This window comes from Saimiri boliviensis, chromosome 8 (assembly GCF_048565385.1).
Source record: "Saimiri boliviensis isolate mSaiBol1 chromosome 8, mSaiBol1.pri, whole genome shotgun sequence".
Classification (NCBI taxonomy): Eukaryota; Metazoa; Chordata; class Mammalia; order Primates; family Cebidae; genus Saimiri; species Saimiri boliviensis.
The window spans coordinates 45,014,549-45,030,319 of NC_133456.1; the positions used below are offsets into that span (position 1 = coordinate 45,014,549).

A 15,771-nucleotide genomic window follows, 5' to 3' on the forward strand; every position below is an offset into this window, starting at 1 on the left:
CCAAACACCGCGTGTTCTCACTTATGAATGGGAGTCAAACAGTGAGAACACATGGACACAGGGAGGGAAAGATCACATACCAGGGCCTGTCGTGGGGTGGCGGCCTAGGGGAGGGATAGCATTAGGAGAAATACCTAACGTAGATGATGAGTTGATCCACCATAGCACGTGGATACCTGAATAACTAACCTGCACAACTAACCTGCACATTCTGCACATGTATCCCAGAACTTGAATTATTAAAAAAAAAAGAAAGAAAGAAAATGGCTTTTGAGCTCCTGAATGGGACAAACTCTAAACAGTGTTCTTTACATCTTCCTTCCAAAATAAAAAATGGATATCTTTGTCTGTTGGATATTTGGCTATGTTTTGAATTACTGCCAAGGACTTTAATTCAATTAAATGTAAAATTAATTTTCCTGTGGTTATTCTTCCTGCATATTGTTTAATATAATCTAAAGGAAAGGTATCAGAATATTGAAAACAGTAATTCACCAAAAAATCAGTAAACTCTAATTTTAATGTGAAATATGATTAAAGAGATTTATAGATGTTCCATATGTAGAGAGTGTTGCTGAGGAAAAGTATATAGTTGTCTGAGAGAGGAAAGAAGCTCAAATGATCACATTTAAAGCAATAAGAAATAATCTTTGGCCAGGCGTGGTTGCTCACATCTGTAATCCCAGCACTTTGGGAGGCCAAGGTGGATGGATCACCTGAGGTCAGCAGTTGAAGACCAGCTTGCCCACACGGCAAACCCTGTCTCTACTAAAAATACCAAATAGCTGGGCATGTTGGTGGGCTCCTGTAATCCCAGCAGCTTGGGAGGCTGAAAGTGCAGATGAATGATTTGAACCCCAGAGGTGGAGGTAGCAGTGAGCCGAGATCACGGCTCTGCACCCCAGTCTGGGTAACAGAGCAAGATTCTGCCTCATAAAATCGTAATAATTTTAAAAACGAGAAATCTTTTACTCTATTTTCCTTCAAAGGCAACCAGTCGTCAAATTTCTAGCCTCTGAAATTTTATAACTTTAGTACTATAAATAGAAAATAATACTTGCCTTTATGAACGTTTTAAATTGGTACTTTTGTCTTTAACCACCTGTTGCGTCTTTTGTATAAATGAAATTAAATGTTGGAGCTTCTCTTTCATGTTGAGAGTAATATAGAAGCTGCTAGAGTTGCGCAAAAATGTTATAATAACATTATGAACTAGAGTAATGTACTAGAAAAGGAAAGGAAATGATGGATATGAGAAAAGAAAGTCTAGCAGAGTAAGTGCTTGACTCTTAAGTCTAATGACTAAATTGGATGGATGCTCACTGTATTGTAAAGTGTCTGGACAGTAACAGAACTGGCACTTTGGAAACATTTTCAGTTGACCCCTACATGGATCTTTCATAGGTGTTTTTAAAGTTGACACCATTTTTTAAATGTCTTTAGAACGTAGACTCATTCTAAATTACCCACTCATTCTAGACCAGCTTTATGCATTAACATTTTAAATTGAATTCAAGCAACAGTGTTTGAAACAAAAAGCTTTTACTATGTAAAAACATATCCCCAGAAATGGTGTAATTATTCAGATGAATTTTACGTCTTCCTGTTAAAGAGCTGAATGTTTTCAGTTAGAGTGAACAGAATATTCATTGATTGTAGTAGTTTTTTTAACTTTGAAATTTGCAATTTGAGCAAAATAGTTTTAAAGTTTTTACATTTATGAATGATCAGTAGTAGCAAGTGGCTGTTTTTCACCTGTATTTTAACTTTGGCTGTGAATCTGAGATTGAAAAACCACTAAATGTAGATCCGGTAATGGAGTGTTGAAATGATTAGACTCTTGAAATAGATCCCCTTGTTGTGATTTCCTCCTTAAGCTTTGCTTGCTATGTGACCTTCATCAAACTAGTAAATCATTTTTTCCTGTTGGTAAAATGGGGGACAATAATTGGACCTACCTTATAGGATTAAATGAATTCATATTTAGAGAGTGCTTACAACAGTGCTTAGAATTTTAGTTGTTATTGTTTCTAATAAAGTACTTAGGAGATATCTCATATTTCCAGTTGTGGTTAATCTATGCACACTGATAATTCTGTAGGTTTTAAATTGTATTTATTTCATTGCAAAATGGAATTTATATAAAGACGTGAGTTTTTTCAAATGTTAAGATATGTTTCCTCAGTTTTCTTATTATATTTATTCTTGAAACTATTTTGTATTAATTATGACAACTGGAATTTGTAAATTTGTATATTTTTACAGCACTTTATAAGCTTTAAACTAATTTATCTCACTTTATCTTTACGGTGTCTCTAAATGTGCATTATCTTATTTTAAATGAGATGCAATGAATTGTCCAGTGTCTCACAGCTGTAACTGGGGGAGGTGGATGTCCATTCCAAGTATCCTAATTCAGAAAGTCTGTGCTCCTTTTCTGCTTCTCTGTGGAAGCCTTTATGGGCCTCCCAAATCAAAACTATAGGCGTCTGGATTCACCAATGTCTTTTTCCTTTGTGCATCATGAAATAAACCAGAACCAAAGATCTCTCCCACTCTGTGACATTTTGTCTAAGATTACTATTAGCTATCCTTCTTTATTCTTTCATTCATTCTTTCAGCCAGAAGTTATTGAGTTTCTGTGGGAGATACTGTGCTTTGAAAATTCTTGGTATGGATCCAACCTATTCTCAGTGCATTTATTTACATATAATTTTTCCAGTTATAATTGCTGTGTTTAAAAAAAGATTTGTGACAACCACATAGCTACATGAAATACAGCAAGGTAATATAAATTAGAAGTTATTGATAAAGAAAAAAATACACACATACATATGCATACAGATACAGTAAAAACATAAAATACACTCACTCCAAAATGAGACTTTGGAGGTCTTATGTATACCTTACAGCCCTGATGTGTATTATGTATGTGGGAAGGCATAAAGCGACTGACCTTGTCAAAATGTGCCTCTAATAATCATTCTGAAAGCAAATAAATTATACTATATATAATGCTATCTTGTAAAACATTTAAAAGAAAGTATCTAAGATGTAGTATGTATGTCTTAGCAATATTTAAACAAAATGTGCAAGACGGTTGGTACATGATGATGATGATTATGATGAGATGGTACTAACAATATTCGTTTGGATTTTTACAGAGTATTTGTGGAGAATGGAGTATTATGAAAGCTTAAATTTTTTTTCTATTTGTCAATGTTATTTTATTCTGAGTTTACCTAAAGTTATATTTTTAAGTAATGTCACTAACTTAGAGTATTAATGGTTGAGATGTGAGTCTGAATTATTTAACGATATTATGAGAAATGACAAGAGTTTTGTTTCAGCTGTGTATGGTATTCACTAATAACTTCTGTATCCTTTGATTTAGAGGATTTTCTTATTTGAGGAAGTGAAACCTACTGAGTCATTTAGAATAGATGGAGTCCTCAGTACTTCCTCTTAACATTCACAGAATGGTGGGGAATAGAAAATCAGATATTTACTGGTCTTTCTTCTTCATTAACACATATTATTTGATCTTGCCTTAAGTGTACATTGGCAGGAACATTATTTTAATTATTGTATTGAAGACATTCTTCATGTGTATTTAATCAACCACCTGAACAGAAACTAGAGTAACCGAAGTAGCATTTGAGACTTTATGGCTAGGTGTAATTTGCATGTGACGGTAGTCCATTTATAAAGTGTGATAGATGAAGTCATATTAGAGTAAGTACCATTAGAGACACATTCAGTGTGATCTGTGTTTGCAATTCAAAATTGATGTTCATTTCAGCTGTTTGTTGATCTGATGAGTAATATAAACTCTCAACAACAAAGCTGAGGAGAAGATGTATTTTGTGATATCTACTCTTATAACAGGTACTCTTAACACACATCAGTAATTTGTATATCATTAAACTTTCAACTAGCATAGAGAAAAATCTAATTCAATTTTAGATGAACAGTTCTCGGTTTTTTCTTGTTCTGTGAAGACACAGGTGTTGCCTTTCACCTCCTACTCCTTCAAAAGTCAGTCTTTTCAGTTACTTCTTATGAGGAAATAGATCACATAAACTGGATGTTTATGTTTAACCAGAGCAATATGTGAGTTGACCCTGGAGGTTCAAAGAGAAACTTGTATAGCCTAATAGTGTGTCTTGCACACTATGCATTGTACTAAAAAGTAATGTGACTTTCGTGATTTAGATTGAGTGGAATAATTTTTAGTTATGATACTATACTGAAATTCAGTCTTTAAAAGGTTCTTGGTTTTTAGTTATGATACTAAAATATTTACCAATGAATTTATATGATGTGTAGGAGGTACTTCAAAACAATGTAAGAGTGGAAGGAATAAGAGCATATACATGAAACTGGATTGGAGATGAATTGATAATTTTTGAAGTCAGGTGATAGGTACATAGAAATTCATTACAGGTTTACTTCAAATTTTATGTATATCTGAGATTTTCTATAATTTTTTTGAATGTATGAGTAAATTAAGTGTCTATGTAGGTCTCAGGGTACTGCTTTTCATTCTTCATGTGTTAAAGACACAGGGACCATCAGATCTTGCTTGATTTTTTTTTTTTTTTTTTTGGACACAGAGTCTTACCCTGACCCAGGGTGAGGGCAGTCGTGCTATCATAGCTCACTGCACCCTCAAACTCCTGGTTTTAAACGAAACTCCCACCTCAGCTTCATAACCAACTGGGAGTTCAGGTGTGTACCACCACACCTGGCTAATGTTTTAAACATTATCTTTTTTTAGAGACGAGGTCTAGCTATGCTGCACAGGCTGGTGCAGCTTGCTGTTATATAAAACTATCGTTTTGAAATTGTTTTATGTAGATCTGTAAAAATACTCCATAGGCACCTAATATGGATCCCTTTTGACTTTTATCACAAGGGGAGTTTTGCCTGGATGATAGCATATATTGAATATGACTTTAATATTCTTTCTCTAGATATATAAGAGAAAGATTTAGCTTTTCTTAAATATTTACTCCTGTGTTAGAAAATATTGTGAGATTATCAGAAATAGAAGGGTTAAATCTTCATTTTATTATCTGTAAAATGATGGTGCAAATAATATTTAGTGCGTTTTGAAGCCCACCAGACCTGAATGTGTGGGGTGGTAAACCTTGAAGGATTCTATATTTATATGTCTATATTTCTCTGTATCACCTTAGTTCAACTATTTTACCGTTACAAGTTTCCTTTCCAGATTATGTACAAGCAGATGAATAAGGGAATGTTGCATTTTTTTCTCTTAATCAAGCCAAGGTTTTTCCTTTTTTGACAATTTGTTTGGCAAAGGAGGTGTTCAATTTGTTAAGCTGAATGAAGCTTAGAAAGAATAAACTATCACAAGATCTGCCACTAAGTAGATGCTTGGTAGTTGTTCAGTGAGAAGAGAGGGAGAGAGAGGTATTCCATCCTGGACCAAACATCACTGTTGGGCAGGTAGATCACTAATTTCCTACTAAACCAGGTGGATAGGATAGTCCTGAATTACTTATGTAACAGTTTCTTTAAAGATGTCAACTCTCTGCATCCCTTGTCTTGCCACTAAAATGGTGCTATTTCATTCAGTTTCTTCCTTAAAGTAATATTATGATTTTTGCTACTTTTAAATAACACATTGCTAAAGTCATGGTATAATGCAAAAACAAAAATAGGGTGGACAATATCATACACCATCTTTTCTCTGGAAAGTAATGTTATCTGTAGGGGAAGAAAACAGTTTTGTTTTGTTTTTTTTAACTTCCCTGCAAATTGTGAATTTTTAATGTAGCTTTAAGAAATGAACATAGGAGACTTTGAGCAAAACATCCAATACTGACCAGTAAATACATTTCCAACCCAAAAGTATTTGCACAAATCTTTTTGCATCATATTGTTTAAAAGCAAGATAAGGGGCAGAACTTAGTGTCTCACAGAGTAGTTTCTATTCCAGATCAGCTGTGTGTCAGGATGACAAGCTTTCAGGACAGATGATAGTTTCTGAATACAAATGTACACATTTTAAATTTTCCTAATTGTGGATAAAGATTTTTAAATACACAGGCAGTTAAAGCAAATATTTAGCCATAGTTAGATGCACAGGAACTTTTCTAAACTAGATTTTGAATTGAATTTTTCTCACCAGTGCTACTGCTTTATTATAAATTTTTTACCAAAATGTACTTTTTATGGAATGTTTAGTTAGTACTGCTGTCTTTTCATCAAGAGAGATATGATTCAATTTCTGGTTTTCTTCAGGACTCTAATGCATTGATACATTAGAATTACAAGTGAACATTCAGGAAAATAAAGAGGCTTCTTTTCTTGGGAAAGTCAAACTTTTAAAAATACTTCCTTTTCTTAGGAAACAGAAGATACTGACTATTATATATTTTGTTGGCTCCATCTTTTACATCCACTGCCTCTTCAAGACAAATCTTCCCCCACCTCCTACCCCAAAAACTTTTTTTGGGAAGGGCAACTTTTTTATAGTTGTAGAACATTAGCATTTCTGAACCAATCAATGAATTTTCTGTTTGTTTAGGAGTCGGATGGTCAGGGCTGCCCTTTCTGTCGTTGTGAAATAAAAGGAACTGAGCCCATAATCGTGGACCCTTTTGATCCAAGAGATGAAGGCTCCAGGTGTTGCAGCATCATTGACCCCTTTGGCATGCCGATGCTCGACTTGGACGACGATGATGATCGAGAGGAGTCCTTGATGATGAATCGGCTGGCAAATGTCCGAAAGGTAGAACTAGAAAATGTGGGTTTATTACAGTGGTATGACCATATGAAAAACAAATGATGCCATCATAAATGGAGTATGACTGAGCGTATTTGAGTTTAGAAAAGAGGTGCGCACACACACATCCTCTCTCGCCCCTCCCTCACCCCTCCCTCACCCCCTCTCTCTCTCTCTCTAGCCTCGGCCTACACAGGGTCAGGATCATCAGTATCACTGTCTTCCACCTCCACATCTTGTCCCACTGGAAGGTCTCCAGTGGCAGTAACACACGTGGAGCTGTTGTCTCCTGTGATAACGGTGCCTTCTTCTAAAATACTCCTGAAGAACCTATCTGAAACTATGTTACAGTTAACTTTTTTCATAAGTAGGAGTATACTCTAAAATAATGATAAAAAGTATAGTACAGTACATACATAAACCAGTAACATAGTCATTTATTATCATTATCACGTATTCTGTACTATACATAATTATATGTGGTATACGTTTATGCAACTGGCAGCACAGTCTGTTTGTTTACACCAGCGTCACACAAACACGTGAGTAATGCTTTGTGCTATGGCATGAAGATGGCTATGATGTCACCTGGCACTGGAATTTGTCAGCTTCATTATAATCTTATAGGACCACCGCGATATATGTCGTCCATCATTGAAATGTCATTGTGCAGGGTGGGAAGATAATGTTGACAGGCTGATATAATCAGAGATTGAGAGAGAACTGGATTCTGCTCAAGGTACTCTCACTGGTTTTAAACATCATAATGAGAGGTGATGAGAGTGTTTGTATAGAATTAAACATCATCTAACACTGGCAATATCAGATCTTTGAAGGAAATATTTAAGAAAGGAAATTATTAAAGTTGGAAATGGTGAAACTGAACTTGATCAAAAATATTCTTTGTTCAAGTCGAGAAGAAGTCTCTGTCAGTTTTTTTTTCTTCATGGGAAGGCTGTCTCTCTGTTTGGCTTTTGGGAGGTCACATAAGATGTACCTTTGTGAATTTACCAGAGTCTGAGTTTGCTCATCAAAGTTGTTGACTCAGAAAAATTGACCTTGTCAGCTCACTGAGAATGGACGTTACTGCCCAGTAAAGTTTATATAACCAAGTACACAACAGACTAATCAATGAACCAGAATGTCAACTGATTAATTTGCAGACCAGAAATATAGTGGTCAAGAGAGGTAGACTCTTGGATATCAGGTTATTCCCTGGACAGAAAGATTTATGAAATCCCAATTAGTTTCAGAACTTTTTTGCTCTCAGAATCAGAGAAATGGGATTGAGTGGTGTGAAAGGTCTGCGTATATGCTGCCTGCCACCCTTCCTCCTGACGTGGGCAGGCTTGGCTGATCAGTCATGATGCTTACCCCACTGAATTCAGACTTGGCTTACAGAGCCTTTTCAGTACAGCCCTGAAGATCTGCCACTGGAATTCCTTATGATTTGGCAGGTAGCATGAAACCTATTGGCCATTGTCACTAGGTGGGGTGATGATAATGTGTAATGGCATCAGATTATATTCACTGTATTCATCAATCTCTGTAGTAATGAAATGCTTGGTACTGGAATTTCGATGAGGCATTTCTTTGAATTACTTTATTTTCAAAGCTGTGTCTGAGTTTTCCTCTTGAGAAAATCCTGCATTTTCTCCCTTCCAGTGTTCCCTGCTGACCAAATACATTTATTTAGGATATTTTACCTAAAAAATTTTACATATGAAGATATGTTAACATCACCAACATGGCTACTCTCAAATTTTGCTTTTTTCTGAAATGACTTTTATTATTTATCTTACTGTTTTTTAATACTTTTTATAATTTAGTACTCAGAAAACTACACATAACTTCACTCTTAAATCCCAACAGATATAGTTGTATTAATAGTTTGAATTATGTGATGTTTTTATATAAGAAATAGAAGAAAGAAAGTAGTTATTCCTCTGCAATCCTGAAGGATGAACAAGAAAAAATCATCTCAAATAGAAACAGACTTGAGACTTGAGTCTCAAGACAGATAAAGTGAACTTGAGGAAGACCTGGAATAAAGCACCAGCTCTACTACAGAGTAGCAATGGGCTGCTAGGCAAGTTATATAACCTCTTTCTTCCTCAGCTTCCTTCTTTGTAAAACAGAAAAATAATAGGAGCTTCTCCATTGGGTGTTGTGACGATCAAATGGGATCAAAGACTTAAGAATTTTGAAGAATGTCAGGTCACCGAGGTCATAAATCTTCACTATATTACTACCAATGTTAATTAAAATTAATAATGCTATGTAATACGTATTCTAGGATATACTTCATAATCTGAGTTACTAGAAATCATTTCATCCGGTCAGGCGCAGTGGCTCATGCCTGTAATCCCAGCACTTTGGGAGGTCAGGGTCCATGGATCATGAGGTCAGGAGTTCGAGACCAGTCTGACCAACATGGTAAAACCCTGTCTTTACAAAAAATACAGAAATTAGCCAGGCATGGTGGTGCATGCCTGTAATCCCAGCTACTCAGGAAACTGAGGTAGGAGAATTGCTTGAACCTAGAAGGCAGAGGTTGCAGTGAGCCAGGGTCACGCCACTGCACTCCAGCCTGGGTGACAGAGTGGGTCTCTGTCTCAAAAAAAAAAAAAAAATCATTCTATCGCTATGCATGTGAGACAGCAAAATATGGGGAGTTGGTAATATTGATGTTCTGTTCCCTGGAAGACATAAGTTTGAATACTGGCTCTACAATGTACAAATACAAAAAAAACCCATGACTAGTCTGAGTCTGATTTTCTCTTCTGAAAGATGAGAATAATAATACCTCCCTAAATTGTTGAGAGAATAACATATGTTATTAATGCCGGTTTTATTGATTTGTGACCCTTCTTTCTGCAAACTAAAAATGATTTTTACATTTTAAGTGGTATATATTTAAATTACCTTATAAGTACCTACAAAATGTCCTTAATTTTACATCTTTTCCTAAAATATTCACTACCTGGCCCTTTAAGAAAAAGTTTGCAGCCCAGATCTAGGACATAATAAGCATTTAAAGAATGTTTATTGAATGGATGGATAATAGAGAATGACAGAAAAGTATCTGAGATACAACAGCTCAAGTAGTTCAAGTGCTCCACGTGGCAATGTTTTTCAGCTGTGAAGACATTTCAATTTTCTTTACTAAATGGGGTTTCATCTTCAGTGATCCATGTCAGAGGGTGGGTCTGGGCTTTAAGAGAAATTCTTTCAAGAATTTTGTTGAGCCGGGCGCGGTGGCTCAAGCCTGTAATCCCAGCACTTTGGGAGGCCGAGGCGGGTGGATCACAAGGTCGAGAGATCGAGACCATCCTGGTCAACATGGTGAAACCCCGTCTCTACTAAAAATACAAAAAATTAGCTGGGCACGGTGGTGCGTGCCTGTAATCCCAGCTACTCGGGAGGCTGAGGCAGGAGAATTGCCTGAACCCAGGAGGCGGAGGTTGCGGTGAGCTGAGATCGCGCCATTGCACTCCAGCCTGGGTAACAAGAGCGAAACTCCGTCTCAAAAAAAAAAAAAAAAAAAAAAAAGAATTTTGTATACCTTACCACTTGGGGGAAAACAGTATTTTTGCCCTTTGTGAATTTGGGAAAAGTCACAGTTTCAACCTGCTTTCCATTGAATTAAGTTGAAGCTTGAACTTCTTTTCTGTAGTGGCACCAACAATCCAAAGGAAATGCTGAGAACATAACATGAGAAGCAGAATGTTCCAGGGTGACTCTAGTGTTTCTCCCTGATCTTTTCACATGCTCTCAAGACCATTCATATTTCATTCCCTCTGGCATACTGATGAGCTTTCTGCCAAGGGAACTGAGAGATTTTTACATTGATCCTCAGGCATTCTTGTCCTAGACGTCACACTTCAGTAGCTTATTAGGCAGTCAGCAGTGTTTACTTCACAACAATCTTGTTATAGTTTCCTATGGCAGTTAGATATTTTAGACATTTAATCTACTTGTAGTTATTTGTTGGTAAGTTGAAGAATTATATTTCAATTAAATGTCTTTATGTCTACTCATCTGCCTCTAGTCACTGAAGCTGATTGTGACTTTTATTGTATTCTTAAATGTGTACCACTTAATTTTCAATAAAACCTAAATCTTTATGTAGATACAAGCATTATTCTTTTTGAATAATTTGGAAAAATATCACTATGACATTATGTTGTAGTGCTTTATATGTACTTCTCTATATCAAGAGTTACACTAAAGTTATATTTTATTTAAATGACTATCTTTTCTATTAGACTGTTAACTCTTAAGGCCAAGGACAATGCCTTGTGTTTGTGTTCCCAGGCATCTAAATATAGTCAGTAAATAGTTACTAAGTGAACTAATAAATGCACATGCCTGCACATATATTCCTTTAGGTCAGTGATCTAATCTTATGCATATTTTTTACTTTGTTCCAACCTGAATACTAAATATATGTATACACAAAACATCAAGCTAATAGATTTTATCCAGTTTTTTCCTACAGAAGTGGTTATAAACAAATATCACATGGTCATTTTGACATAGTAGTTCTACCTGAATGTTCTTCCTCTATTTTTTAAATCATTCTTTGTCATTGATTCATATATTTTCATTCACTCATTCATTGATTTTTTTAATTAACTAATTAATTAATTAGTATAGAGCTGGAGCCTTGCTCTGTTGCCCAGGCTAGAGTGCAAGGACACCATCTTGGTTCACTGCAACCTCTGCCTCCTAGATTCAAGTGATTCTTTTGCCTCAGCCTCCTGAGTAGCTAGAAATACAGGTGTCTGCCACCATGCCTGGCTAATTTTTGTATTTTTAGTAGAGACAGTGTTTCCGCATGTTGACCAGGCTGATCTCAAACTCCTGACCTCAAGTAATCCAGCTGCCACTGCCTCCCAAAGTGCTAGGACTACAGGCATGAGCCACCATGACTGCCTTCACTCATTTATTTTTAAAACATTTTATTCTCTCAGTTAAAAGAGTAACTGCCAGTGATTGTCCAACAGAATGATTCCATTGTTTCTATCTGCCATTTTGAATACTCACCTGATCTTTTTCTTTTGTGAGCGGGCTGGGGATAATATTATGAAATTGTTTCTGCCTGTCTTAAGCATATTAGATTATTTAAATGAGTAATGCTTCCATCATAACATGGAAAACTGCTTTGATTTTATATTCCTGTTACCATGGTGATATCCACAGCTGGAGTTTATAAACAGTAGCATACTTAACATATAGTGTATTTCTATTATTTCTTTTGTAGTTAAATGTGTTTAATAATGCTAATTGTTATAGAAGCAAATAGAACCTAAAAGTCTAATACATAGTTTTGATTCCCTCCTTGATAGAAAGTATTTTATGATTCAAACTACAATATGTTGTAGATTTTGCCTGAATCTGTATCATTGCTTGAGGTTTCAAGCTGTCAGAATCCTAGGACGATTAGATCTGATGTGAGCCCTTGAAGAAAGTCCAGGATGTGGTCAGTAAGATCACAGCCTTCTCTCTGACTTCAGTCGGATCAGAGCTAAAAAAGAGTGCTGCTACCCAGAGATTTGCTTCATTTTGCCAGAGAATTAAGAGGAATCTTCACAGTTTTTAACAGTATTAATCACCAAATATATGACATTTACATTTGAAATAAATAAATATTTGCGTATAAAATTAAAATGTTGACAGACTGAACTAGTAAATGAGCCCAGATTAATTCTTATGGTCTTAAACATTATATTTCCTTAAAATAATATTTAAAATCTTAATGAAGGGCCATATTAGAACAAAAATGGGTATGACCAGAAGTCAAGGGAGTTATTCTTCTATCTTCGTTATGCATTCTTCTTTGTGGCCTTCTTTAATTAAAATAGATATTGCTAATTAAAAATTTAGCATGTCATCTAAATATTGCTTTTTCTGATAAGTATGAAGAAAGCCTCTATAGCAGGGGTCCCCAAATCCCAGGCCCTGGACCAGTACCAGTCTGTGGCCTGTTAGGAAGCGGGCTGCACAGCAGGAGGTGAGCAACAGGCTAGTGAGCAAAGCTTCATCTGTATTTACAGCCACTCCCCATAGCTCGCATTAGCGCCTGAGCTCTGTCTCCTCTCACATCAGCAGTGGCAATAGATTCTCATAGGAATATGAACCCTATTTTGAACTGCACATGGGAGGGATCTAGGCTGTGCGCTCCTTAGGAAATGTAACGCCTGATGATCTGTCACTGTTTCCCATCACGCCTAGATGGGACTGTCCAGTTGAAGGAAAATAAGCTCAGGGTTCCCACTGATTCTAAATTATGATGAAGCATATAATTATTCCATTATATATTACAATGTAATAATAACAGAAATAATGTGCACAATAAATATAACACAATTGAGTCATCCCAAAACCATTCCCTTCCCCTCCCTGTCACTGTTCATGGAAAAATTGTCTTCTACGAAACCAGTACCTGCTACCAAAAGGTTAGGGACTCCTGCTCCATAGTATTCCTGATTCTAAGGAGAGGCTTATGTGTACGTATCAGTGTTTTTGCAGCTATTTTTAGGAGGGTGTTACTTATTTACGTTTTCTGTTTAAATCTGAATCACAGGATGAGAGTCCATGTTGGAGCGGTAAGGACAAAAATTACAGCAGAAGCGAAATACAAAAATAAAAATAGACATTTGCAATGTAGAACATGGTTTTCAACTATAGGCAATTTTACCTCTTGAGGATATTCAGTAATGTATAGGGACAATTTTGTTATCACAATGACTAAAGGATGGTAAATACTGCAGGCATTGAGTGGGAAGGGACAGAGATACTAAACATCTTGCAACTCATGGGCGGTCCTACCTAAGAAGGATTATTCTGACTTTGGTACTGATAAGTCTAGTCCTCACCATTCCCTTCCCACAATATTTAAGTAGAGTCATGAGTCACAGTAAGGAATCCAAAGGCAAGGTTTGTTGTCTTTTACTTGCTTTCTGTTTACCGATTTTCTAAAAGTTCTTCATGCAAAATAGTAGTATTTTCTTTATTACCATGTGATTAACAAAAGAAACAACTGCCTCATCCAAATGCTAGATGATGTCAGTATTAAAGATGTTGTAACGGATGTCTCAAAAATAACGTGAGTACATAGTATATTAGAAGAAGCCACATTTGAACTCTTATACCCAGTTTTTAGTCCACTGCCTCTGCTAGATTGTCAGCTCCGTGAGGGCATAGGCTATGCTTTATTTATTTGTTTGTTTGTTTGTTTATGTATTTGCATTCTTAGAGCTTTGCATAATGCTTGACACACAGTAGACCCCTGAAAAGGTAGTTTAATTTTTTAAATTTTTTAAATTTATATGATCAGTGGTGACACTGTTCTTAATTGTTATTAAGTAAAGCAACCTTCTTGGAGTCAAACTGCCTGGGCTTATCTTCTAGTTTTCCTACATAGTATCTGTGTGCCTTGCTTTATTTAATATCCCCACCCACTCCCCTTCTCTCAAGTACTTAGTCAGTAAAACTCTGCCTCTTTAAGATTAAGTGAGTTCATATATATATATATAAAGTCATTAGAACAGTGATGGTAAATGCTAAATATTACTTGTTACTAATATTATTTTAAAAATAAGTTAATAGAGATGGGGGTCTTACTATAATGCCCAGGGTGGTCTTGAACTCCTGACCTCAAGCGATCTTTCTACCCTGGCCTCCTAAAGTGCCAGGATTACAGGTGTGAGCCACCATACCTGGCCACATTTTTTTATACTAGTGTTAAGACTCCTGAAATATTGCTGTACTTCTAAGAATTAAGTATCAGTATTTTTGAGCTGTCTATGGAAGTTTTTCTTTTAGATAATGATATCTGTCATTCTATTAGGAAGAATTAGATGCCACAGTTCTATTGGTTACCAAGCAATTGCTTGTAATTTCTTTAACATAATAACATCTACATAGTTATTTTATTGTATGACCACCTTAAAATAATTTAATGTTAAAATACATTTCAAGTTTGAAATACATAGATAATGCAAACTTGTCAACATGTCAGCTGAAATACTATTTTAAGGATTAAATAATTTAGATAGAGATGCAGTGTTCTTATTTTCTGTAGAAGTAAATTGAAATGATTAAGTGTTATCTAAAGTAGGGTGAAGAACTGCAGTAACCAAAGCAATTGCTTGTTCAAACCAGCTTTAGCAGGCATTCGGGGAGCAATAAGGGTTTCACATGAAAGCATTTTTTCAGTGGCTGAAATTTATTCCTTTAATTCTCAGAATGTTCTTGTTTCTCAGCCATTTTTATGGAAATATTTCTGAATTATATGTCACCCTTCCCTGCCTTCTCAAAATTGGTTATGCAGCTGAGTGAACCAAAGGGCCTAAGAAGCCACTATAGTCAACATGACATATTTCTAGAAGCTTACACTTTGCTACGAGATTTAAGGGTAGGTCACATAAAGAGAAGAGAGCCATAAATTTAAATTAAAGTCACACATATATTTGGATCAGGATATAAAATTTGTATAAATGTTTAAAATAAAATAGGAAACTTTAAAGAAATTTCAAGATTATGGAGGCTGATCATAGGCCAGGAGGTCAAGTCCCTCTCCTAAGAGGGTACTTCAAGGAGAAGCAGTATCATCACTTGTATTAACAGTGTTTAATATTTCAGTAGAGCAGTGCCCTTGGTATTATCCCCGAGTGTGAGACTGTGCTACTTTAAAGGAGTGCCTAGTTGACCACCTCCCTGCCAGACCTCAAGAGAAATCAGATCTTATTCCAATCCTTGTTTCTTAGTATAAAGGTTTCTGTTTTCCTCCACTTCTTTATTGCTTCTAATTTGTATTATCTGAACATTTCCAGAAGTTACTAGTGGAACATAGACAGTAATTCAACCTTTAAATTAGTGAACTTCATTTTACACACCAATCGAATGTCCATATTCTTAGGTAGGTAACAGGGTACCGACATTCTGTTTCTGTAGGAAGAAGTGAAAAAAAAAAATGTTTCTCCTATTTCAAAGGACTTGCCTGTATC

At 35.8% G+C, this 15,771-nt stretch overlaps 1 protein-coding gene across 9 annotated transcripts in view; it reads left to right on the plus strand.

The window, feature by feature from the left end:
• The window catches only part of CBLB (Cbl proto-oncogene B), a 428,727-nt gene that overhangs the window by 134,562 nt on the left and 278,394 nt on the right, over window positions 1-15,771 (plus strand). For all 9 annotated transcript variants that reach the window (XR_012518787.1, XR_012518786.1, XR_012518788.1 and 6 more), the window contains one exon: window positions 6,560-6,763. Coding sequence is in view for 6 of the 9 variants with exons in the window: in XM_074404431.1 (XP_074260532.1) it covers window positions 6,560-6,763 (204 nt within the window). In the remaining 3 variants the exon portion in view is untranslated. The remainder of the gene's footprint in view (window positions 1-6,559; window positions 6,764-15,771) is intronic.